At 47.6% G+C, this 25,785-nt stretch overlaps 1 protein-coding gene across 1 annotated transcript in view; it reads left to right on the top strand.

Annotated features, from left to right (window-relative positions):
- The window catches only part of Trrap (transformation/transcription domain associated protein), a 96,176-nt gene extending 77,958 nt beyond the window's left edge, over positions 1-18,218 (top strand). Inside the window, 12 exon segments of the mRNA XM_035443159.1 lie at positions 129-229; positions 1,551-1,752; positions 2,504-2,668; positions 3,778-3,868; positions 4,830-4,975; positions 5,702-5,963; positions 8,429-8,654; positions 9,665-9,882; positions 12,043-12,227; positions 15,403-15,606; positions 15,693-15,887; positions 17,256-18,218. Coding sequence (XP_035299050.1) covers positions 129-229; positions 1,551-1,752; positions 2,504-2,668; positions 3,778-3,868; positions 4,830-4,975; positions 5,702-5,963; positions 8,429-8,654; positions 9,665-9,882; positions 12,043-12,227; positions 15,403-15,606; positions 15,693-15,887; positions 17,256-17,540 — 2,280 coding nt within the window. The 3' untranslated portion in view covers positions 17,541-18,218.
- Positions 18,219-25,785: the final 7,567 nt, after the last annotated feature.

Genomic DNA, 25,785 nt, shown 5'->3' on the forward strand with positions numbered 1-25,785 from the left:
GCTATGCCTGTGCCTGGAGGACCAAGTGAAAGAGCAAGTGTGGCTGGATATATGGTGCCTTAGAAAAAAGGGCTTTGCCTAGAAATTTCAAGAGCCTTTCTTTCCCCCCTCTCTTCGTTTCTGAACAGGGCCTTGAAGTTATTGAGTCCACAAACCTAAAATACTTCACTAAGGAGATGACAGCTGAGTTCTACGCTCTGAAGGGAATGTTCCTGGCTCAGATAAACAAGTACGTGCTATGTGGGCTGAGTGGCAAGCTCTCTAGCTGTTCCTTCAGCCAGTGTGTGGCTCAGAGCTGGGAATCGTGTGGTTTCATGATGACTGGTGAGGCATCTGTGCGTGATGCCCTCTGCTGAGAGGAGCTCACAGTAGAGCTGTGTGGAGCCCCACAGTGTCTTAGAGAAGAGTGGCATGAGCACAGACCTGGTGGTGACAAAGGCTCCTTACCTGGTCCCTCAGTCTCTGTCTGTCGGGAGTATAGTCATTTCCTTTTGTGTGTTGTGGGCTTCTGTTGCTTTAGCTGGGCTTGCTGTGTTCTCCAGTCAGGACTCAAGCTCCTCCCCTTGGCCATCCTGTTGGGCCTTCTGATTCCCTGCCTGACTGAGGAGAGGGGTTTTTGTTTTAGAGCCACAGTCTGTCAGCCCTGACTGTGGGCCATATCCATATGGGATCTAGTTTTAGATGGGAAGTTGTACAGAACCCCACCTGTTTCTCACTAGACAACTCCTACTTGGTCATAGTCTTTCCCGTGCCTCTGAATTAATTGGCTGCTGGTTTTGTTTGGGGATTGAGCCTTCCTACTCATAAGGTCATAGGAGGCCTTTGTTTTCTTGATTTGTCTGATACATCAGTAGCGTGTGGTAGGAAAGTGGGATCTTGTATCACTGTTGTGGAATAGTTTGATAAGGGGCAGTTGCACAGAAAACTTTAAGACTGGGCTGCCCTCGGCTCCAGAGGTTTGATCCTTGGTCTATAAAGACCTAAGCAAAGAGGTACTTGTTTCCATGTCTGTAGCAGCACTAGTCACTGCAGGCAGAGTGTGGAAATAGCATCAGGGTTAAGCGAATGGCCATCTCTGCACATACGGTGGAGTCACGCAGCTACAGAACCAAATGGTGTCTGGCACATGCTTCAGTGTGGATGCCTCAGAAACATTGCACTAGGTGAAGTCTGACTGAAAGGTCCACACGATGTATAGCTTGATGACAACAAGTGTGTCAAGTACATCAGTCCATTGAGACGGAGAGCAGATTAGATTGGTGGCTGGGGATGTGGCATTGCCGGGAGTCAGAGTGACTATTTAAGGAAGGCCCCACAACAGTTCCATGAACGTGTTAAGTATTACTCAGTGTTCGGTTTGGTTAGTTGGTTGGTTGGTTATGGATTTTTAAAACAGTGTCTGGTGGTGTACCTCAAGCTGGCCCATAGGTTCCCATGTGTTCTGGGCTAGCCACCTGAGTGCTGGGATGACAGGTATGAGCTGCTCCCAGTTGAAATCCAGGATTTGAAGCAGTGTTGTGTCATCTGCTGTATGTTTTGGTTCCACATAGATCAGAGGAAGCCAACAAAGCGTTCTCAGCGGCTGTGCAGATGCATGATGTTCTGGTGAAGGCCTGGGCCATGTGGGGTGACTACCTGGAGAGCATCTTCGTGAAGGAGCGGCAGCTGCACCTGGGTGTGTCTGCCATCACCTGCTACCTTCACGCTTGCCGCCACCAGAATGAGAGCAAATCAAGGAAGTACTTGGCCAAGGTAAGACTGGGAAATTAATCTTTGCCACAGAACAGCTGGTACCTTCCATCTCCTTACTGTGGGACTTTTCACAACTGAAGCGAAGGAAACAGAGGCCTGAACATCCTGGGGTTTCGGCCTTTCCTTTATGTCTAGTGCTGTCTGGGGCCACATCATGGACAAGGCCTTCTGGGCCAGAGGGAACTGGCATTCACCCACTTGTGTGCTGTCCATGCAGTGCCTCAGCGTAGCAAGAATTAATGTTTGCAACAGACATAGGAATAAGCTCTCCTGGGGCTGTTTGTTGAGTCCCTGGTTGAACATGAGCTTTGGAGTGTACATCAGCACACATGGTTGCTAAGCCAGATGCCAACCCTACACTGCTGTGGCAGCGTCATCCTCATGACTCTGCAGTCACAGGCTCTGAAGGATGCCGGCCACCAGCATGTAGTTTGCCTGCTGCAAATGGCTGATAATGAGATTCTCACCAAAATCTGTTTGGTTTGGTTTGGGTGAGGGCACCCCTGTGAACAAGCAGGTTATCTACCTGTTGTCTCCGTGCAGTTACTGCTGGTCCCCAGGTTTGATCAATTAGCAGGAAAACTGGATTCAGGTTACAGATTCTATCCCACTGGAAAGGTTCCACTCTAAGCTTTGTGTTGATGCCCCATCATGGCCAGTAACACCACTTCATTGAAGGTTGGGGAAAAGCCACTTGATCGATGCACTCAGAATTCTCATGTCACTAACTAAAACTTGTCCTCTGCCTTAGGTGTTGTGGCTTCTGAGTTTTGATGATGACAAGAACACACTGGCAGATGCTGTGGATAAGTACTGCATTGGTGTGCCCCCTATCCAGTGGCTGGCATGGATTCCACAGCTGCTCACCTGCCTGGTGGGCTCGGAGGGCAAGCTGCTCCTGAACCTCATCAGCCAGGTGGAGTTGGGCACACTTGGGTCTCACAGAGCTTTTATGTCTGTAGGAGTCTGAGGGATGAAGATCTTTTTTATGTATGGGTGCTCTGTCTGCATGTACACTTGCAGGCCAGAAGAGGGCATCATCCCATTACAGAGGGTTGTGAGCCACCATGTGGTTGCTGGGAATTGAACTCAGGACCTCTGGAAGAGCAGCTAGTGCTCTTAACCCATGAGCCACCTCTCCAGCTCTAGATGAAGACTCTTTAGTAGTGGTATAGTTAGTTAGGGTGCTCAAGGCCTCTGTTACTTCCTAAAGTCAGAGCTTCACCTGAACAGCAGCCACCAGCTGTGCCCGGTTATGCCTGGCAGAACAGGCAGCACCTCTCTAGTTGGTTCCGTCTACATGGAGATTGTCATGTAATTCCTGGAAAAGACATTTCTTTTGCTTGAGAGCAAATCCTGGCATTTTGCCTAGAGTTTAGCTGCCAGGTTACTGCCTAAATCTGTCCCATATTGTCATCCATGCAGTGGCTGCATACACACAAGCCAGGTGCCCTGTGTCCTTGGCAGTTAGATGTGCCTGTCTTCTGTGGCACATATACAAGGTCTGAAAACAGGATCACAAGCCAGTATGGTAGAGATGATGCCTGCCAAGTTGGGTACATGTTTCTTTGACAACTCCTGCAGTTACACAGACCAAAAGTTGCCCAAGTGGGCTTGTCCTTTATTTGGAGTCACTATGACTTGGAATGGCTTGTGCTCAATACCATGACTAACAAATACACAGAAGTCTTTCATTGGCTAAGATCCAAGTCCAGAGTCAGTGTCTCTTGCTTTCCTTAGATTTACTGAAGGAAATGAGAGTGGTTTCTGCCATTAACAGTCTTCAGGTAGAATTTATGAGACATGGTCTGTTGGGGTTTTAAACAACTGAGCTAGCTATTTCATTTATTGGCTAACAGCTACATATATTATGTCAGTCACCTGGTATTGATTGGTCTCTTCGACCTAAATGCCCAACCAAAACCCATTAACTGCTTGCTCAGTTAACTCTTCCCCATACATTGTCTATCACCCAGAACATGTATTGAGGAACAATGCTGTTGACCCCTTGCTGTCTCTGAGCAGGTTGGACGAGTGTATCCCCAAGCAGTCTACTTTCCCATCCGGACTCTATACCTGACGCTGAAGATCGAGCAGAGGGAGCGCTACAAGAGTGGTACGTCTTAGCTGGGCAAGCTGGTGGGGTGTGAGGGGGTCAGTCTGTGGGGTATCCCAGAGCACTGCAGCTACAGGCACACCCTGCCCACAGCTCCCCTCCTACCTGTGGTCAGTCTTCTCTTCAGTCGGGGCAGAGGGCCAAGCCTAATGGCTGAGTACTTTGTAATCTTCCCTGCCACAGTGAGGTCCCAGCTATAGGAAATAGAGAGCTCTTACCGGCAACAAAGATGTCAGTGTGCTGCAGTCCTGACGGGACTGTCTGGAGCTGTGGTAAGAACAGTCGCAGAAGATGACTTTGGATGCACACTGACAGCCTCACTGAGGAGAAGACTGACTTAGTGGTCTGGGGTACTTGATCAGCATGGTGCTTCATAAGTCACTTGGCTTCCCGTGCTGCACCAGAACCTCCTTAGGACATGAGACCAGGTGGGCACAGGAACACAGTGTGCTTCATCTCTCTGGCATGGTCATTTCAAGGTTAAGGTTATTCTCTTAATTCCTGACTGGATACAGTGAGCTCAAGCCAGAAATCAGTCATGCAGGGTTCTGCAGTGTGCTTCTCAGTGGGAGACTAATTTTCAAAACTGTCATTTTGCATCAGACAGCAGATGATGAAGGGGCTCGGGGAGCCATGGCGCTTGCCCACTTTAACTCTGTGGTCCGTTGGTGCACACACTGGCTTTTCCCTGGACCACCTGTAGCCAGGGCATAGCTGACCATGCTCCTCAGTCAAGTGGGACAGCTGTTCTTAGAACCAGGGCATATCTGCCCTGTCCCTGGGGAAGAAAGGTCTTGTCCCACAATGGCAGGAACCAGTGTTCCTGTGGCCAGTGGGTCCTGTAGCGCTCTGAGCTTGTCATCAGTGGGTCTTGCGCTGACATTGGCGTTGTGTGTGTTGCTCTCAGATTCTGGACAGCAGCAGCCCAGTTCAGTGGGTAACCAGTCCCATTCTGCATCAGATCCAGGGCCCATAAGAGCAACAGCGCCCATGTGGCGCTGCAGCCGAATCATGCACATGCAGCGGGAGCTTCACCCCACCCTCCTGTCTTCCCTGGAAGGCATCGTCGACCAGATGGTCTGGTTCAGAGAGAACTGGCACGAGGAGGTAGGTGGACCCTACTCTGCAGCTGCTGCCTCCCCGTAGAGGGAGTAGATGGTACCGGAAGAGTCTGTGGACATGCTGTCTTCAGACTGGGGTATCTGGTCCACCCAGCTGTTTATAGTTGAATGTAACCATGCAGCAGGTGAAGAGCTGGTCTCTGGACACCAATACAGCTTCAGGTCATTGAAGTATGAGGGGAATAAGGGCAGAGGGTTTTTTAACTCAGTAAGTAGAGTGCTTGCTTGCCTGGAATACGCAAATACACACCATATAAATGATGGTGGCCCATTCCTGCAATCCTGGAACTCAGGAGGCAGGGGCAGGAACATCAGGAGTTCAGGGCCAGCCTAGACTACATGCAATAATGAAAAAGAAATGGCGTTAAGGAGCACTCCTTGCTGCAGTATTCCTCCATGGCCTCAGTTACTTTTTGACTGGCTGCTGATGGCCACTGTGTGTAAGGGAAGGACTGTAGCTATGGCATGGATAGCATATGGGTTACTACTTTCAGCCTTTTCTCAACTGGGGATAAAATATAACATGCTTTCCTGCCCAGTAGTGTTATCTTACTGGGCTCTGGGCCAACTCCTTGCTGATGTAAGAGTTTGTAGGTAGCACTGGGTGCCAGATGTTGGTACGGTAGAAATGACTAGATGAGTGGCCAGACATGGTGTGAGTCTTTGGCTACCCACTGCCCTTTGGGCTGATGGTCTTTGTCTCTTCTGCCAGGTACTCAGACAACTCCAGCAGGGCCTGGCAAAGTGTTACTCTGTCGCCTTTGAAAAGAGTGGGGCTGTATCGGATGCCAAGATTACCCCTCACACTCTTAACTTTGTCAAGAAGCTGGTGAGCACTTTTGGAGTGGGCCTGGAGAACGTGTCCAACGTCTCAACCATGTTCTCCAGTGCGGCCTCCGAGTCACTGGCCCGCCGAGCACAAGCCACAGCCCAGGACCCCGTTTTCCAGAAGCTGAAGGGCCAGTTCACCACAGGTGAGTCTTGCACTGGGCACATGCTGCTTAGACTTTGTTAAAACATAAACTCTGGCCAGATGTGGTGGCGCACGCCTTTGATCCTAGCACTCGGGAGGCAGAGGCAGGTGGATCTCTTGAGTTCCAGGACCACCTGGTCTACAATAGTGAGTTCCAGGACTGCCTGGTCTACATAGTGAGTTCCAGGACATCAGAGCTACATAGTGAGACCCTATCTCAGTACTCAAAACATAAGGAAGCCAGGACTGCCAGCAGTCTATTTTCCCCTGAAGGACTAGAATTCAGCCTTCAGAGATGAGGGTTAGAAGGTTTTTCAGGCCAAACCTTTGCCTTCCCTAACTTGGCTTTTTTTTTTTTTTTTTTTTTTTTAAGATTTTATTTATTTATTATGTATACAGTTATCTGCATGCATGCTTGCATACCAGAAGAGGGCACCAGATCTCATTACAGATGGTTGTGAACCACCATGTAGTTGCTGGGAATTGAACTCGGGTCCTCTGGAAGAGCAGTCAGTGCTCTTAACCTCCGAACCATCTCTCCAGCCCCCCTCACTTGGCTTTAGGGCAGAACTACAAGATGAGGTAGAATATTTTAAAGTTAAGATGCCAGCTTGACGTGACAGGTGGGGTGCAGATTTGCAGGGCAGGAGGCAGGACAACAAGGGGACTGTTTCCGTTACTTGTCCGTGGTTGACATGAGGATATTTTCTTTCCTAGGTTTAGAGGTATTCACATCCTCTCCCGGTTTCTTCCCGCCTCATCTGGGGAGCCTCACCACTCCCGAGCTCATATGTGTGTTTACATAGCACAGTGCCTCCCATACTGTTTAGAGCAACTTGCCCAAACAGGTCCCTAGCCATCGGAGTGGACATGTAAACAAGATTTGCCTCAGTTTCTCAAAATTACATGAAACATCTTTACCTACTCTTTCTGTAGCTATCTAAAATATCCTTTATTCACTGATACATACTGAAACCGCAGGGGACATGGAGTGCATTTCTCTCTTTCTGTCTCTCTTAAGCTGGCTAAATACTCAACCACTAAGCCACACCCCTAGTCCCAAAACTTCAGTAATTTCCTTATTGTCCTTAAAGATGAAAGAATGCAATTAAAACGGTGTGTGGTGCATGTGCCTATGGTAGATACCTGTTGATTATGCAAGAAGATGCTTTACAGTTTCAGCCACAGCCTACTGTGACTCTACCTGGCATGTGGAGTTTGTCCTGTCACCTCACGGGTGGTCTGAGAACACTTGGGCTCCTGTGGGTGATCTGTAATGTGCTTGAGGGTCACACAACCTGCCTCAGGCTGAGGCTTCCACATGTAGAGCTTTGTTGAGGAGCATCTAGGGATGTGCATGCATGCGCATGCCTGTAACCCCTGCACTCAATGTACCTATATTCACACACAAGACACCACATATCCACAGAGATAAGAAAAAGAAGAAAAAATCTGGGCTCTACCATCTTTCTCACCAGGGAGCTAGCTGCTGTTAGTTAAGATTCTTGCCACTGAAGTCAGCAATGCCATCACCCTGTTGAAGAGGGAAGCGCATGAGATCAGCATTTTCCCATCACACTTGACTTCCACACACCGAGGACCCAGCTTGCTTTTATCTAGGCCGGTGCTCAGTATCTGTATCTGAAACATCAGATCCTTCCATTCATTGTGGTCTGAAACAGAATCAGATAGGGGTTGATACATTTGGATCTCAATGTAAAAGCTGTAAAACCAAAAACTCAAAAGAAGTCAAAATCACCAGGTTTCCTCAGATACAGCCAAAGATGAATGAGAGCAGTCTGACACTATTGGCCTGCACCTGCAAGGCTGCTTCTGTGTATATGTAACAAGCTTGAGTCCACCGGCAGTCCTAAAGAGAAAGGAGAGCACTCAGGGTTCTCATGCAGCAAGGTGTGCGTGAGTATTCATTGCTGTCTACAAGCCAGAAACCACCCAGGCCTCCTTCAGGAGGTAGAGCATAGACTAGCTGAGTGTCGTTCATCACGACTCAGCAATGGAAGGGAATTACCGGTGCACACCTCAACTAGGATTGGAGGTGAGCCCTGGGGACTAGATCCAGGACTTGTGCCAGCTAGGCAGACACTCTACCAGTGAGCTACATCACCAGCGCTTTGTGAGGAAGTCAGTGACCGAGCACAAAGTGCAGCTCTGGTAGAGTGTGTGTGCTTACCTCAGTGGTCATGTAAAAGTTCAGTCGTAAACCAGATAGATGTCACTTGAAAGACAGAGAGCACATTGACTAACCTTATAAGCAGTGAAGTTCATGCAGGGGCTGTGAGGTGGCACAGCCAAAGGCCTGGTGCACTGCCACCCTTGGCACTCTCATCAGCCCTGTTCCTGGATGGAACCTGGGAGTTCTACATGCTATACAGACTCATCGCCAACCAAGCTGTATCATACTTAGCCTGTGAAGCTGGTTTTAATTCTGTTTATTTTATTCTGCAGATTTTGACTTCAGTGTCCCAGGATCCATGAAGCTTCATAATCTAATTTCTAAACTGAAAAAGTGGATCAAAATCCTTGAGGCTAAAACCAAGCAGCTTCCCAAATTCTTCCTCATAGAGGAAAAGTGCCGGTTCTTGAGCAATTTCTCAGCTCAGACAGCTGAAGTGGAGATCCCTGGGGAGTTTTTGATGCCTAAGCCGACACACTACTACATCAAGATTGCTCGGTAAGCGCAGGGCCTCGTGTGCAGAGGGACTTGGGGATGGCCTTGGGGTGCTACCATGCTGGTTCCTTGGCGTGGGTGGGTGGTGACTCCAGGACCTGAGCTGACTGTACAGTTAGTCCTGAGAGAAGGCCTTTTATAAATCACCATAGAACTTGGCAAACTGAACTGTGCCGGGTGTTCACTAACTCTTAATGTGCAATATTAAAAGTGTAACTGGACCCAGGTGTGGTGGTTCACATCTATAAGTCCTGGACTCAGGATGCTATGGCAGGAGAATGGTTCAGAGTTAGAGCCACTCTGGGTTCCACCGCAAGTACTAGGCCAGGCAGGTCTGATAAGACCCTATGAATGGCTCAGTGAGTAAAGAGAGAGGCCTACCCCCAAGCCTAAGGATCCAAGTTCGATGCCCAGAATCCACATGGTGGAAGGACAGAACCCGCTCTGCCTGCCACAAATACACCATGTGTGCAAAATGAAAGTAAAAATGTAATTGGAAGCTGGGTGGTGGGGGTGCACACCTTTAATCTCAGCACTTTGGGAGGCAGAGGCAGGTGGATCTCTGCGAGTTAGAGGCCAGCCTGGTCTACAGAGTGAGTTCCAGAATAGCCAGAGCTGCATAGAGAAACCCTGCTCCAAAAAAACAATGCAATTGGGAAAAAGCCAAAATAAGTAAATAAAAGTAAAAGCATTATTGGCAGTTGTAGAATTCACTGGAGTGCTCATACTTGAGGTATGAGCAGTGCTTTCTCGAGGCTGCCTCCAGCAAATGACATGCAACTCATTCCTTATTTCTGAATTGGCTCTGCCTTTCCAGACACTCAGACTTGTTCCCCTTTCTTCCAAGACCCCCCTCCTCCCTGTCTCCCTCCGTCAGTCATCCATATAGCCAAGATTACCGTCACATCTCTGTGTCTGCTAAACCGTCCTGCTTGTTTGTCTGTGACAGTCCTTAACACTGTGTTTTCCCAAGAAAGGGTCTGGCTCATGCTCTCCTCTGTCTGCATCTGCAGCTTTATGCCCCGAGTGGAAATTGTCCAGAAGCATAACACGGCGGCCCGCAGGCTCTACATCCGAGGACACAATGGCAAGATCTACCCGTACCTGGTCATGAATGATGCCTGCCTTACCGAATCACGGCGGGAGGAGCGTGTGTTGCAGCTGCTCCGCCTGCTAAACCCTTGCCTGGAGAAGAGAAAGGAGACCACCAAGAGACACTTGTTCTTCACAGGTATGAGAGCCACACCATGTTGACAGGGCAGCTCAGGAGGCCACCCTCTGAGGGGAAACTGTAAGGAGCAGCAGCAGGCACGCCCTGCCTCAGCTGGTCTCTCACTATGGGCTGAGAGCTCACACTCGGGCTCTCCTTCCTGTGTCGAGCTCTGCACAGTCTTGTTTAGGGCTGTAGCACTGTGTGGGGTTGCCTTGTCTCGGGGCCACACCAAGGGCAGCAGGCTATGTTGCCTGGTAGTTCCGGCTGCTGGGATCCTGGTGTGTGATCTCTGAAGTCGGAGCCCTATGGTCCTAATCCTTTATGGACCATTCTTCTAACAGCAAAGGTGTAACCAGCTCCTCCCCACCTTTTCTGGTTTTTTGAGACAGTCTCTCTGGCCTGGCCCGGAACTCAGAGATCTGCCTGCCTCTGCCTCCCAAGAGCTGGGATTAAAGATGGGCACCATCTTGTCCAACTTAGCCTAGCCTAAGGGGGTACCAGATCTCATTCAAGGTGGTTGTGAGCCACCATGTGGTTGCTGGAATTGAACTCAGGACCTCTGGAAGAACAGTCAGTGCTCTTAACCTCTGAGCCATCTCTCCAGCCCTGAACTTTAACTTTTAATATCTTAAAATCTGTAGAATTGGGGGCTGGAGAAAATGGTTCAGTGCCTGAAACTACGTGCTGTTCTTGCACCCCGGTTCCAGAGGTGACCACACACAGACGCAATGTATAGATATAGTTAAAAATACAAAGAAGAACTTAGATACTTCAGCACTCAGCTGGCTGCTCTTCAGAGGACTGGGTTTGTTTCCCAGCATCCACATGACAACTCACAGCCATCTGTAATTCTTTTCTGATCTCTGGTCACCAGGCATTCTCATGGTGCATATATATACATTCAGGCAAAACACACAGATACAAAGTAAACTTTTAAAAATTAAAAAATGAATAAATAGGTAAAATCATTAGGTTTGAGGAGGTGTTTGTTGTGTATTTTTGGGTTTTTTTGTTTGTTTTTTTGTTTTAGATAGAGGCTCACTATGTAGCCTTGGCTGTCCTGGAACTTACTATGTATATCTGACTGGCCACGAACTCAAGAGATCTACCTGCCTCTGCCTCCCGGGTGCTGGGATTAAAGACATGCACCACTATGCCCCGCTAAGCTATGCATTCTGAATTTAAAAAAAAAAAAAAAAAAAATCTGGTTTGTCTTATCAGAAAGCTGTGTACACTCTAGCATGTATGAGTTGTGGTCTATGCTGCTTCCCATCACTGGGTTAGTGAGCAAGTCCACCTTGGTGTCTTGGAATCATTATGGGAATTTCTCCTGGATGGAAGCCAAGGCAGCAAGCCACCAGCTGTGGTTTAGCCATGATCTCCTCAAATCAGAAAACACAAGCACCTGTGGTCCAGCCCACCAGCACTACCCCATGCTTGGGGCTCAGCAGCCAGAACAGGGTACAACCAGATAGAGCAACACAAGGAAGTCTCAGCTCACTCCAACTGACTTCATTCCTTAAAATGTAGCATCTAATTATTATCTTGTTTAATCAGTGAACTGCCCCATAGGGATGAAGAACCTGAAAGTGCCATAAGTCAGTGACTCTGTCAGCTGGCATCATAGGGAGACAGCTGTGGTACCGAGGCGACAGGTGGTGGGCCTACCTGCTGGGTTGCTCCCAACTGGAGCTCAGGAGTTTAGCCATGACAGAATCATACCAGAACCATTCCAGAATTTAAACTGCTGAAGCCACTCAGCTCTACAGTAGTCATGGAAAGAGAGTGTTGGATTTCTGTTGAGTGGAGTCCAACTCTGAAGCTCAGGTTACAGAGAAGTGTCAGTTGTTTTTCTGTGCAGACATGGAAGCAGCCCTTCTAGCTGCAGGTAGACAAATGAAACAGGTGCATTAGAGCCTGAGTGGTGTCCAGCCAGGAAAGGCCTCTAAGGAGTAAGCATGGGTAGGGTCCCTGCTAAAGGATGTTTGGAGCACCCAGTGAGGACTTAACCCTATGGGTGGTGCTGTATGTCATCTGCGAAGTACTGAAGTGTGTGACCTGGGCTCTTCAGCTTTCTCTGGTACAGTTACCTGCACCCTGGGCTGGTGGCGGGAAGAGGACACTGAGTGCTAACCTGGTCTCACACTCTCCCTCACCCTGCCTTCCTTTCTTCCCCAGTTCCTCGGGTTGTGGCTGTCTCCCCACAGATGCGCCTTGTGGAAGACAACCCCTCTTCACTTTCCCTCGTGGAGATCTACAAGCAGCGCTGTGCCAAGAAAGGCATTGAACACGACAACCCCATCTCCCGTTACTATGACAGGCTGGCCACAGTGCAGGCACGGGGAACACAGGCCAGCCATCAGGTACCATGCAGGAGGCCAGCTACTACCCAAGGCCTCTGTCCACACTGCTTGGTTATAGTGGAATGTTCCATGAGGGATTCCTCATTTGTCAGGAGATGGGAGAGGTCAGATGGCTGGTGACCATCTGCTGCAGGGGGTTTGTGGTGAGGTTCTTGACCTCGAAGACTCCATTATCCCTGCCCTGTACTTAGAGAAAGTTCAGAAATTAGACTTTGAACACTAGTGGATGGCATGCTCACTTTGCAGCCAGTGACATTGGGTAACACACATCTAGACCCTGTGGGGTTTCTAAAATACAAAACGTGACCGACTAAAACCTTTGGGACCCAACTGTTTGGGTTGCCTGGGGCAGGAGCACCGAGTGGGCCATAGGAGTCCCAGACAGCCTGTGCTCCCAGGGTGACAGAGGGCCCTCTCCTTATTTGCAGATTCCTGCCCTTGGCTGGGAAGATTTTGTCCAGGGTTGTGTGGAGCGGCAAGAGGCAGCTGTTTTGGCCCCTCCCCAGGTGCCACGGGGTCCTTCTGTGCATTACCAGGAGAGGCCACGGGGTGGAAGCCATGACCTGCCCTGTGTTGCCCAGGGCTCACTGTAGTTTCTTTGGGTCCTGCAACATTGGGCTTTATTTAGGAGGCTAGAGCCCACAGGGCTTCCTTTCCACCTCCTGAGCAGGGAGAGCCCGAGGTGGTCCTGGCTGGCAGGGTCCGAGGCAGCTCCCTGCCTCTTCAGGCAGAGAAAGTGAGTCCCTGCTTACTCATAGGCTTCTGGAAGGAATGGAGAGCTCCTCAGTAGGGAATTGGGTATTTTATAACACAGGTCACGGCTTGGTCATTCTGTGCCCTACCCCATCCCCCCAGGGCAGATGTGAGGTGTTCATGAGAGAGGCCATCATTCTGCTCTGACAGGGGAAGCCACTGCTAAAGCTTGTGTTCACTAGTAACCTGAGGAATGGTGTTGGTACAGCTCACAGGCCACACTGGGTGACTCCCAGCTCCCCAGCATGCTCTCTAATGGGTTAACTCTGTTCCATTCCCATGGTTTTAATAACACTTGTACTGAGATGAAATTCACATGCCGTGAAAGCCATCCTCACCCTCAAAGACATTGAGTGTCTGTAGCCAATCTCGGCTGTATGGCCATCAGCCACCACTCCCCATCTCTCTCCAACCCCACCCTGGTGGACCACGGGTCTTTCTGTCTGTCTCTGGAGTTGCCTGTTGTTGGCATGACATGAATGGAATTGGACTTTTGTGTCTGACTTTGACAATGATTTAATCCACTCTGCTAGCCTGTGTCCACACTCGATTCCTTTTTCATTGCCTCACTGTGTTCTACTATATGAACATAATACTTTTAGTTTGTCCATTTATCAGTTGGTGCACTTTTGGATGATTTATTTTTGACCTTATACTGAGAGTTGCTGTGGACATTGGCACACTTGTCTGTGTGAATATGTGTTCATTTCTTTTGAGTATGTATTCATCTCTACACCCAGATACAGAATTGTCAGGTTACATAGTTAACATTTTGGTGGACTATATTCTAGAGTGCCTGTAATGTGTGCCTTAATTCCTCTGTATCCTTGACATTGCTTATTTCCTCCTCCCTCCCCCACCATAAGCCACCCTAAAGGGCATGAAATACTAGTACTGTATCACTGTAGTTGCTTCCCGGTGACATGTCTTCTCTGTGTTATTGGCTATTTATCTTTTTTCCTTGCATGATACCTACTCAAGTCCTCCGCCCATTTTTAAGTTGAAACAATCTGTCTTTTGTATGGGTGTTTTGCCTGAATACATATCTGCGCACCATCTGCATGTTGGGTGCCCTTGAAAGTCAAAGAGGATGGTGGATCCCCTGGAACTGGAGTTACATAAGGTTGCAAGCAGCCACGTGGGTGCTGGAAACCTAACCCAGGTCCTCTGCAAAAGCAGCTATTTAGCCATCTCTCCAGCCCCTGGTTTATCTTTTTATAGTGTATTCTAGACATTTTTATATGACACGGTGACTTTCCTGGACTTAGTCTGTTCCTGTGTCACATGTGGCCATCGAAATCAACTCAGTTTGATAGGTGTGTTTGTGTGCATGCATGTGTTTTGGCAGTACTGGGGACTAAGCCAGGGCCTCACATATGCTAGACAAGCACTCTACCACTAATCTACCACCCCAGCTCTTGATTTGACAGATTTTCTTAGATGTTTGAACCCACATGTTTTGATAGTGTCTGTCTGTCTGCGCCACCATGCCATTAGCATGATTCAACAGTGTGCCTTTGCTCTCACTTCTAATGGGGCAGAGCCTCAGGGTCATGTATAGTTAAATACACTTGACCTTCTAGGTTCCTGGAATGTTCTGAAGCTGTCAAAGCTGCTGCCCTTCCCACCCCATCTCCTGCACCAGCTCTTGTGTTTGGCCAGGCTCTTGCAGACTCCAGCTTGATGGTCTGGTCTCTGGCACCTGCATGTTAAGTCACCATCAGTCCTTTTAGTAAGCAGAGTATCACTGAGTGAACTTCATTGAAACAGGGACAGACCTTGTCGGTCAGACATGTCAGGTGGGGGCAGCTCTAGGGATGAGGGTTAGCGTCCCAGCCACTGTGGAGGTGGGGAGGAGACGGGCAGAAAGACACATGAAATTGCCACCAGCTTCACTGTTCTTGCTGGGACTCAGCCTGTTGTTCCTAGATGAGAGCCCATCTGACTGTTGTTGGGAGCTTTAAGTTTCTAGAGACCTGGACAAATTGGTTTTGGCCTTTCCCAGTTGCACTAAAGCTGTCTCTAAGTACCTGAGATTTGGTGTCTTGCAGCACAGAACTGAGTTCATGCAAATGTCTGCTCTCTGTTTGATTAGCTCTTTGGCTTATGACACTTCTCTCTATACATGATTTAAAGAAGATACTGGTACCCAGCTATCGTTTGTCCCTTTTGTTATCTGGCTGTTGCATTCTGAGGCAGCAAAGGTGAATGAACGTAGCTTTGTGTATTGACTTGAGAGGCAAGCTCTGAGCAGCCGTGGCTTCCATTCAGACAGTTGCACTGGTGGTGGGTACATCAAGCTTAGGGGGAAACCGAAGTCTGCCGTGTTCAGTCAGAGAATAAGTAAGCCAGGAATTGCAATGTAAGAGCTTTCCATCTGCTGGGAAACATGGGCAAAGAATCATAGAGTGATGTGTTCCAGGTCCTCCGAGACATTCTCAAAGAGGTCCAGAGCAACATGGTCCCCCGCAGCATGTTGAAAGAGTGGGCCCTGCACACCTTCCCCAATGCTACAGACTACTGGACCTTCCGGAAGATGTTCACCATCCAGCTGGCACTCATTGGCTTTGCAGAATTCGTCCTGCATCTCAATAGACTCAACCCTGAGATGTTACAGATTGCTCAGGTAACATTCCTGTCACCACCTAACCCTGCTTTGACTCCTCTGTCCTGCTGGTGTGGAGCTTAAAAATGTTTCCCTCTAAAATACAGGACACAGGCAAGCTGAATGTCGCTTACTTTCGATTTGACATAAACGATGCAACTGGGGACTTAGATGCCAACCGTCCAGTCCCTTTCCGTCTCACACCCAACATTTCTGAGTTCCTGACCACCATTGGTGTTTCCGGCCCGCTGACTGCCTCCATGATTGCTGTCGCCCGGTGCTTTGCCCAGCCCAACTTCAAGGTGGGTCTCAGCATCTTCTGTGAGAAGCATGGACCAATTCCTTAATTCCACCTGGGCTCTCAGTGGTGCTTGATGCCTGCGAACAAGGAGGGGGATGTTAGAATGGAGTATTTGGAGGAGGTTTGGAGTGTCCATTGTCTAAAGATGTGCAGAGTGAAAGGGAGGCTGCTTTGCCAAAAGGAATCCAGAGTCCTCAGTTGGACCACAGTTTATTAGTTCTCTGTAGCAGCCTCCAGCTCTTGTCTTACACACTTCCTGGCCTGCTGCCTCCATTTTGCAGGGCTGAAATGAGGCCCAAGCAGACACAAACACCTAGAGATACGAAAGGTGACTAGTAGTGCCAACAGTTGCTACTATAGACAAGGTGTTTTGAGGCTTTTTGTTAAACGTCTGGTGATGGGGCAAGAGAGTTGGCTCAGTTGGTTAAGAGCACTCATTGCTTTTGCAGGGGACCCCAGTTCAATTTCCAACACCCACATGGTGGCTCACAACCATCTGTAACTCTACCAACTGATATAGGCACTAGGCACACATGTACACTTAGTAAATACTGCAGGCAAAACATTCAAATGCATAAGATAAAAATCTAAAATGTTTAAAAATAAATAATTGACAACCAGGCAAATAGCAGGGAGTATTCAAAGATAAAGTGCATATGTGGGGCAGATACTAGAGCAGAAAGAGGAGGAAGAGTTGTTTCCTAGGGCTGTGAAGTATAGGTGGGTTTTTGTTTTGATTGACAGGCCTGAGTATGTAAGCCTCAGTTGACTGCTCATTAATGCCCAGCTACTCACAAATATAAGATGGTAAATCGGGTATTTTTCCACCTAGGAGTTAATTCACAGGACAGTTTGTCTTATCATGTATGCTCTTAAAACCCAGTCCAGGGCAGACCAGCCTAGTGTCTCAAACTTCACAAATATGTTTCAGGATGTGTTTGTCACAAAATGGGAGTTGCTGAGTGTTGCTGGGGAGCTATAGGTCAATGGCTCAGTGGCCTTGTTCGCAGAAGTGTGTGTATGTAGCTCAAGCCAAGCCAGGACTGAATTTTTTTATCCTTTACTTGCCCGCCTCACCAAGATGCCCTCAGCACCCTGGCAAATGCAGGGCTGTCTGCTCTGAGCTTAGTGGCAGGTCACAACATTCCAGCCTGCCATTTCTGGGTGTCCTCCCTGTGCCTGGGACACCGGCTACATTTCAGTGGATTCTCAGCCAATTATCCCAGCATTATGTCAGAGAAGAAGTGCTTTGTTCAGTCCCTGGGTAGCAGTCTGGCCCTGGCCACTCTTGTTAGATGGGCCCACACTATAAAGCTGCTCCAGTCACCTCTGGTGGGACACATGCCATTTCCCCCTCTCCTTTGCACAGGTGGATGGCATTCTGAAAACTGTGCTCCGGGACGAGATCATTGCTTGGCACAAAAAGACCCAGGAGGACACTTCCTCTCCATTGTCGGCCGCCGGGCAGCCTGAGAACATGGACAGCCAGCAACTGGTCTCCTTGGTTCAGAAAGCTGTCACTGCCATCATGACCCGCCTGCACAACTTGGCCCAGTTCGATGGTGGAGAGAGCAAGGTGAACACCCTGGTGGCTGCCGCCAATAGCTTGGACAACCTATGTCGCATGGACCCTGCCTGGCACCCATGGCTGTGACCTCAGCTGTCACCCCACCCGGAATGTGAAATGTGCCTCTCAGCCTCTGAGCCCATGGCTGTGGAGACCTCGCTCTGCCTTGTTACCCACTTTATTTAGTTACTTTCCCAGTAGTTTGTGTGTGAAAGAGCGTGAGATTTGTCCCGGAGGGAGCCCCCCTACACACAAGGCTGCTGCCATTAGAGATGGCAGAGCCAAACTGAGCAGCTTCCGAGATGCTTTTTAATTTAAGGGTTTCCTCTCCGTGGTACTCCTGCCTCAGTGTGACGTGCAGATTGAGAAAGTCCCTGCCTCCCTTAACTTCCAGAAACTACACCTCACTCGGCAGCTGCGTGCTGTGCACAGGCCTTCAAACAGGGTCCAGGAAATCCAGTGTTAGAGAAACAAGAATCAGGAGCAGACAGACAGGCTTTCTCCTCTCTGTCCTTAACTGGCTTTGGGGATCTTGCTAAGTCTCTGACATGGCTCAGTGAGCCCGCATTGCCCACTGGGAAAGCTGTGCTTAGTCTCATGGATTCCGGATTCAGCTGTGCAGAAACGGAACTGTGGAGCCGGCAGACCAACCTTGCACTTTTTACTGCTGGCTTGTTGGATGTCTTTTAGAAATTTACTATCATTGTACCAGGAAAAAAAAAAAAAAAAAAAAAAAAAAGACAAGAAAATCATATTGTTTTTCCTTCCTAACTTCAAAAGAAAGCGGTGAAAGTTTGTCCCTTTTAGTCCCCGTTACGTTGACACTTTTATAAATCTGAACATTGAGAAGGTTCTAGCTAAATTTGTACAGTGTGATTTTTTTTTTAGAATAAATATTTTATAAAAGTATTTGTTGTGTTAGCATGTTTCTGTGTGTCATCTGGATAGAGTGGCGTGTGGCTTCTAGATGATGGTGCGTGCTGCCTGTGCAGACACAGTGTCGCGTGGTCACAGAGGGGTGAGGTCTTGCGAGGGTCAAAGCAAACCAGCCTGTGTAAAGCCAGGTGACAGGAATGTCAGTCCTGACTGGCAGTGTGCCAGGACTGTCCATCTCCATTCATACTACTGTCTGTAATCATCTCTGTGGACCTGTTGGATGTTCGGCTGGCTTGCAGTATCTATCCAGTCTCAACCCGGCCAGCTCCTCCATTATGGGAAAGCAATATGAACCAAGGTACCGGTGGACATTTGACAGCCCTAAGCATTCAGCTATGATGTCAGCATGACATAGGATGTGTGGTTCCTACTTAAACATAGGCTCTGAGGCCAAAGGAGTTTGCCATTGGCAAGTGCCAACTTTCTACAAGGACTCTGCACAGCTTCTTATAACACACAGGGATGGATCAACACAATCCCCTCTTGGCCTTGGACCCTCTCATCTGCCTCCCTATGTCCCCAGCCTGCAGAGACCATCTCTTGAAGCTAAGCTTATCCTAGTCTGAGAAGTCAAGACTGAGGAACAAAGCCTGGTAGCTGTACACCCCAGCATATGGCAGGAACGTGACCTGGCTACAAGCTCCTCTGTGACTGGCTGACCCAGTATCCTTACCAATCCCCAGTCCTTGGGCTATATGGGCCCTCAGTGGAAGAGAGGGATGGCTCTACACATTACAGGAAAGGATTTGCCTGTGCAGAGAGGGCAAGGAGCCCTTCCAAGGTCCCAGAGCCAATCCTAGAACAAGTGGGAGTGTACTTGAACCAGCTGAACCCCATCCCACTGAGCCGCACCCTGGATTACAGACTGATGGAAGCAGAGGGCGGCATGGTATCCATCTGACTGACATTCCTGCTGGTTCTTTATGGCTAGCTGTGTTTCTCAGTTCTCGGAGAACTGCTCCTTTGGTGAGAAAGTATCTTAGATGCTGGAATAGCAGGAGTTGATGGCATATGGTGGCATTAAGGTCATCATGTTGCACCAGGCTTGCGTAGGAAGCAGCCCTTATTCTCACCCTGCCAAAACCAGTCTAGAATCAGTGCTGCTGGTGAGGGAGAGGCTAAGGGTCCTTGCCAGGCTCACCCATGCCATCCCTTTGGAATTGCCTCTGCCCCCTGTTGGTAACAACCAACCTTACAGTCATGGCCAGGATCCGAAGGGGCCTTCCCAGTGAAGACCCAGTATCTGTGTTCCAGACCAGGAAAGACAGGGCACACAACAGGAGACCACGGTGACACGCGTCAAGATGTTCTCAGCCCAGTGTGGTAGTGAAGTGTGGAGTTGTGCTCAAGGCTGCCTGTTGAAAGGCAGACATTCATTTATAGAGGTCACATTTATAGAGGACCACCATTTTGAGGTAAGTTAAAATTGTGTGTGTGTGTGTGTGTGTGTGTATTTAAGAGTTTTTTTCTTTCTGTTTTGTATTTGAGACAGGATTTCTCTCTAACAGCCCTGGGTTGTGTGTGTGTGTGTGAGAGAGAGAGGGAGAGTGTGAGTGTGTGTGTTTTAAGAGTGTTCGTTCTGTTTTCAAGATAGGGTTTCTCTCTGTAACAACCCTAGCTATCCTGTAACTCATTCTGTAGACCATGCTGGCCTTGAACTCACAGAGATCCACCTGCCTCTGCCTCCTGAGTGCTGGGATTAAAGGCACGTGCCACCAGTGCCTGGCAAGAGTTCTTTTCTTTTTAAAGACAGGGTCTCATATAGCCCAGGCTGGTCTCAGTTTTGCTACATAGCTGAGGATGATCTTAAATTCTGATCATCCACCTCCACCTTCCTAGTGCTGGGACCAAATGCATGTATTGTAGCTGGAAGCTTTTCTGTTGCCCTGCCCGGTTTGTAGCCGCTTATAAAATAATCAGTCTGAGGCTTAATATTAACTGTAATTTTTTGGCCAATGGTTCAGGTTTATTACTGGCTAGCTCTTACATTTAAATTAACCCATTCCTATTAATCTGCGTATCACCACGTGGCCCATGACTTACCGGTAGGTGGCTGCTGGCATCTCTCTCAACTCTGCCTTCTTTCTCCCTGTGTTTCTGCTTGGACTTTCCACCTAGCTATGTCCTGCCTTGCCATTGGCCAAAGCAGCTTTATTTATCAACCAATAAAAGCAACACATATTTGCAGCATACATCAATGCATCCCACATCAATGCATCACTGTCCAAATGCATACGTCCCCATGCCTGTTCGTGATGCTCTAGGAATCAGACCCAGGGTGTTCTGCATACTGGGAAAGTGCTCTACTCCAATCCTGGTGTGATTGATATTAAGACAGGGTTTTGCCATAATAGCCTAAATGTATATCTCTGAACTGAGACCCACTGTAATATATTAAGTAAGAACAAATTTTTGGTGTCAGATAATGTAAGTTCAGAACATTAATCTATGCTCTGTCCTCAGAAAGCATCATGACAGGCAACCTATCATTTCCTGTTACAGCTTAAGTGGAATTCCAGCATTTTTGCTGATCTAATACATAGTTGTTCTGTTTTATGATAACCTATGTTTTCTCTTTCAAATGATACAACTTATTTTGTTATTCTAATGCTTACATTGTACATGATTTTGTATGCCTAATTTTATATTACTTAAAAATACTGTATTATGCCGGGCGGTGGTGGTACACTAATCCCAGCACTTGGGAGGCAGAGGCAGGTGGATCTCTCTGAGTTCCAGACCAGCCTGGTCTACCAGGACAGCCTCCAAAACCACAGAAAAACCCTGTCTCGAAAAACCAAAAAAAAAAAAAAAAAATATTATTTGTCTTGGGTTGGTTTTTTTTTTTTTTTTTTTTTTTTTTTTTTTTTTTTTTTTTTGGTTATTTTGTTTTGTTTTGAAACAAGGTTTCTCTGTGTAGCCCTGGCTGTCCTGAAACTCATTCTATAGACCAGGCTGGCCTTGAACTCACAGAGATCCACCTGCCTCTGCCTCCTGAGTACTGGGGTTAAAGGTGTGCACCACCACCAACCCCCAGCATTTTTTTTTTAAGATTTTATTTATTATGTATACAGCCTATACAGTCTCCTGCACGCATGCCAGTAGAGGGCACCAGATCTCATTTAAGGTGGTTGTGAGTCACCTTGTGGTTTCTGGGAATTGAACTCAGGACCTCTGGAAAAACAGTCAGTGCTCTTAACCACTGAGCCATCTCTCCAGCCCCAGCATTTATTTTTAATTAAAAAAAAAAAAAAGACAGGGTTTTGCTCTAGCTCAGGCTGGCCTGGAACTTACTGTGTGTCCACGCAAGCTGACCTTAAACTTGAAGCAATTCTTCTGCCTCAGCCTCCACATTCTGAGAATTTTGATGTGTTTTATATTTTTGGCCCATTTTGAGCTAAAACACATGTATCTGGCCTAAGGTAAGTGTGCAGCTTAGTTCTTTTACACGTGTGTATTATTTCCCAACATCATTTCCCCATGACTTTTTTTAAGAGTTTGGCAAATAGCAGTCAAGTGATGGTATGTTTGTGTGTATGTAAACTGGGTCTCTTGTACTTTTTATTCATTTAAACATGTTCTATTTTCTCACATTTAAACTGTTAATCATTTGGCGTGTAGTTTTCACTTGGGAGTTTCTCAGTTTTTCTTCTATGGCTGGTTTCTAGACTTTTCCCACTTATGATTGGGAGACATGGTGGGCTTGAGCGTGTGTGTGGGGTGGGATGCAGCTCACATGGAAGTCAGAAGACAGCTTTCAGGAGGTAGGTGGCCCTCCTTCCACCACGTGGGGCCTGAGAATGGAACTCAAGTTATCAGACTTGGCAGGAAGTGCCGAACCACCTCACCAGCCCATGCATGTATGTATGTGTGTATTATGTATGTACATAATGCATGGTGCTGCTTCTATGTAAAGCCAGTGTTCTGTGTTAGGCCCACTTGGCCTATACAGTGTGCAGGCCTTCTATCCTTCTACCTCCTTTCCTTGCTGTATCTGCTGAAGACAGGTTTCCAGCTTGTGTGGCAGAACTGTTTCTCTTTCTCTCTGCCGTGTTTGCTTCTGATGGTTACGCAAGCATTAATGGTATTTAGTGTGAGTTTGTAGCAGTATCTTCTGGTTAACTGCTCTGATGTTATGTTTGATTCTTGCTAGTCTTGGCGTACCCTTCCCCCTCCGCACCCTCTCCCCACACTGCTTTACCATCTAAATAGAATCCTCTTATTTCAGCCTGAGCATCCTTGGATCTAACATGATTTTCTTTTAGACAGAACACATTTGGATCCTGGTTGTTGGTTTTTGTTTCTAAAGCATTCTGTTAGTCTGTCTTTTGACTGAGGGGTTTAACCCATTGACATTTAAAGTAATTGCTAACAGAAAGAAAGACTTTATGCTGTGGTTCGTCATCATCTGTTATTTCTCGCGCCTCTTCATGTCTTGTCTCTTTCATTGCTGCCTTTCTGTGGGGGTCAGTGGTTGTTTTTTGTAGTGGCACATTTTTTGGTCCCTCATTTCTATCGACATAAGTTTTATACTCTCTAAAAATACATCTCTTTTTCCCTCATTTAAAAACTTTTATGTGTGTGGGTGTTTTGCCTGCATGTATGTATGTGTACCACATGCTTGCAGTACCCTTGGAGGCCAGAAGGTGGTGTCAGATCCCCTGGAACTGGAGCTACAGATGGTTGTGAACTGGCATGTGGGGGATTGAACCTGGGTCCTCTGCAAGAGCAGCCAGTTCTGTTAACCACTGGGCCATCTCTCCAGTCAATATGACGTCTCTTAATGTCCTAAAACTAGGACCATCTGACTTGAATCTGCCAGGTTTAATCTCATACAAGAACTTTGTGCTTTACAAATGTCCACCCCATCTCATTTTATAAATATCAAAAGTTACAGCTTTGAGGAACTGGAGAGATGCTTAAGGCCACCTGCTGCTCTAGAAAAGGACCAGAGTTCCACTCCTGGCACCCATGTCAGCAGGCAGCTCACAACCACCCACTTCGAGAACCTCTCCATGCCCCATAAGCTGCCCCACAGATGTATAAATAAAAATAAGTCCCTCTTCTTCCCCCCTTTCTTGTTTTTTGAAACAGGGTTTCTCTGTGTAGCCCTGGCTGTCTTGGAACTCACTCTGTAGACCAGATTGGCCTTGAACTCAGAGATCCACCTACCTCTGCCTCCTGAGTGCTGCGGTTAAAGGCAAATGCAACCACTGCCTGGCAAACCCCTTCTTTTTAAAAATTGCATCTTTGTATGTTATTCACTCACATAGTATAGACTTACTATTTTTAATGCATTTATCTTCCAAGTCATGTAGAAGAATGTGGTCCATTACTAAAGCATTCATATAATCCTGAAGGTTTTATTTGAGTGCATACTTGCCCTCACTGGAGAGGTGCAGTTTTACACAGCCTCCCACTGCTAGTTTCATGTCTCAAGCTGAAGGTCTGACTCCTTGTAAGGTAGAGCCAATGGCCATGAAGCCCTCATCATTGTTTTATTCTCGGGATGTCTTAGTTTTCCCTTAGTTTTGTTAAATACAGAGTTCTCAGTTGGCCACAGTTTAGCACCTTTAATCCCGATTTCTACTGCATATTGAGAAACTGCTCATATCTCATCAAGCATCCCGTGTACATGGCAGCTTCCTCTTGATCTGCCTCCAAGGTTTTCTCTTTTGCCTGTGGTGCCCTTTAGTTATCACAACATCTGGGAAGCAGAAGTGGGAGGACCGTGAGTTCACAGCTGACCCATCCTAGCAAGAACCTGTCTCACAGCTTTTGATAGACATATATACAAACATACATAACTATTGTGTGGCAAAACTTTTCCTGGGTAGATGCAAGGTGTGCGCGCACGTACACACACACACACACACACACACACACACACACACACACACACACACAGAGTGAGTTTTATTGGGATTACGTCTTAACAGCAAGTCTTAAAAAAGAAAACATTTAATTGGGGCTGGCTTACAGTTTCAGAGGCTTAGTCCATTATCATAGTAAGAAGCATGCAAGCAGACAAGGCGCTAGAGAGGTAGCTGAGAGTTGTACATCTTGATCCACAGGCAGTAGAAGACAGCCCCATAAGGCCTAGCTTGAACATAGGAGACCTCAAAGCCTACCTCCACAGTGACACACTTCTTTCCACCAGGCCACACCTCCTAATAGTGCCACTTCCTATGCGCCAAGCGTTCCTATTCAAACCGCCACATGTTACAGGAGCAGAAATGACTCAAAGACAGCTGTATCACCAAGGCCCACCCCAGCATGGGTGACAACTCACAAAAGCTGGGAACCTGGAGCACACAGCACAGCTTGCAGGCTCAACCATTTGGAGAGTATCCTTTCCAAGTGATTCAGTTGGTCTAAACCTGTTCCAAGCAGCTGGTTTCTGCTGCTTCCCAGCAGCCGGTCTTGTCTCAAGAGTCTCCTTTGCAGCCTGGATTGTCTAAGAGTCCTTGTAGCTCAGTTTCACTTAATACCAGAGGGACAGTCAGCTTTTATTGTTTATTCTGGCACAGAGGGGCCTAGTGAAGCTAGTCAGTTTCAGGAACTTCCTGAAGCAATATTGAGTATTTTACCTTCTTGCTTGAGGAGCTTCCCTTCTGGGTGGAATGCTTCAATCTTGGGGGAAACTTACACAATGATAACATGTGTGCTTTTTCATTTTATCTTTATTTATGTGTCCATGCCTACTTGTCTGTCTGTGCACTTCAAGTATGCAGGGCTTGCCAGGGGATGCCAGATGTCAGGTCCCCTTGAATTGGAGTTACAGGCAGTTGTGGCTCAATAGAGGGTGCTAAGTACAGAACTTGGGTCCTCTTAACTGCAAAGCCATCACTCCAGCATCCACACTTCTGCCTTGACTTTGTCCCTCAACAATCTGATGATGTGGTTTGGTGTGGAGTTCTTTGGGTTAATTTTCTTGGAGTTTGTTGATCATGACTCTTCTCAAATAAGGCAGTTAGGGACCTTGCTTCCTTCATTCCTCTGGGGCTCCCATAATGCATATTTAGTCCACTTGCTGGTGTTCTTTCAATCCCTTGAACTCTTTTTTTTTTTTGTGTGTGTGGGGGGGTCATTCTTTTTTCTTTTGACCCTCCTCTGTAATAATTTCAGAGTAACTGTCCTGAGCCCACTGGTTCTGCCTTCTGTGGTTTAAGTTTACAGTTGAGCACCATGAATCTATGGCTCAGTTCCCAGCAGTCGGACATGCACTGTGAGCATCTTAAACACCTTTTGGTTTTAGATTTGTTTTTTACTTTCAACTATGTGTCTGTGCATGTGTGCCCAGGTGCCCTGAAGGCAGAGCATCCCCCTGGAGCTGGAGTTGCAGGTGGTCATGAGCCACCAAGTGGATACTGGGATCTGAACTCGGCTTCTCTCA

This window comes from Cricetulus griseus, chromosome 4, assembly GCF_003668045.3.
Source record: "Cricetulus griseus strain 17A/GY chromosome 4, alternate assembly CriGri-PICRH-1.0, whole genome shotgun sequence".
Classification (NCBI taxonomy): Eukaryota; Metazoa; Chordata; class Mammalia; order Rodentia; family Cricetidae; genus Cricetulus; species Cricetulus griseus.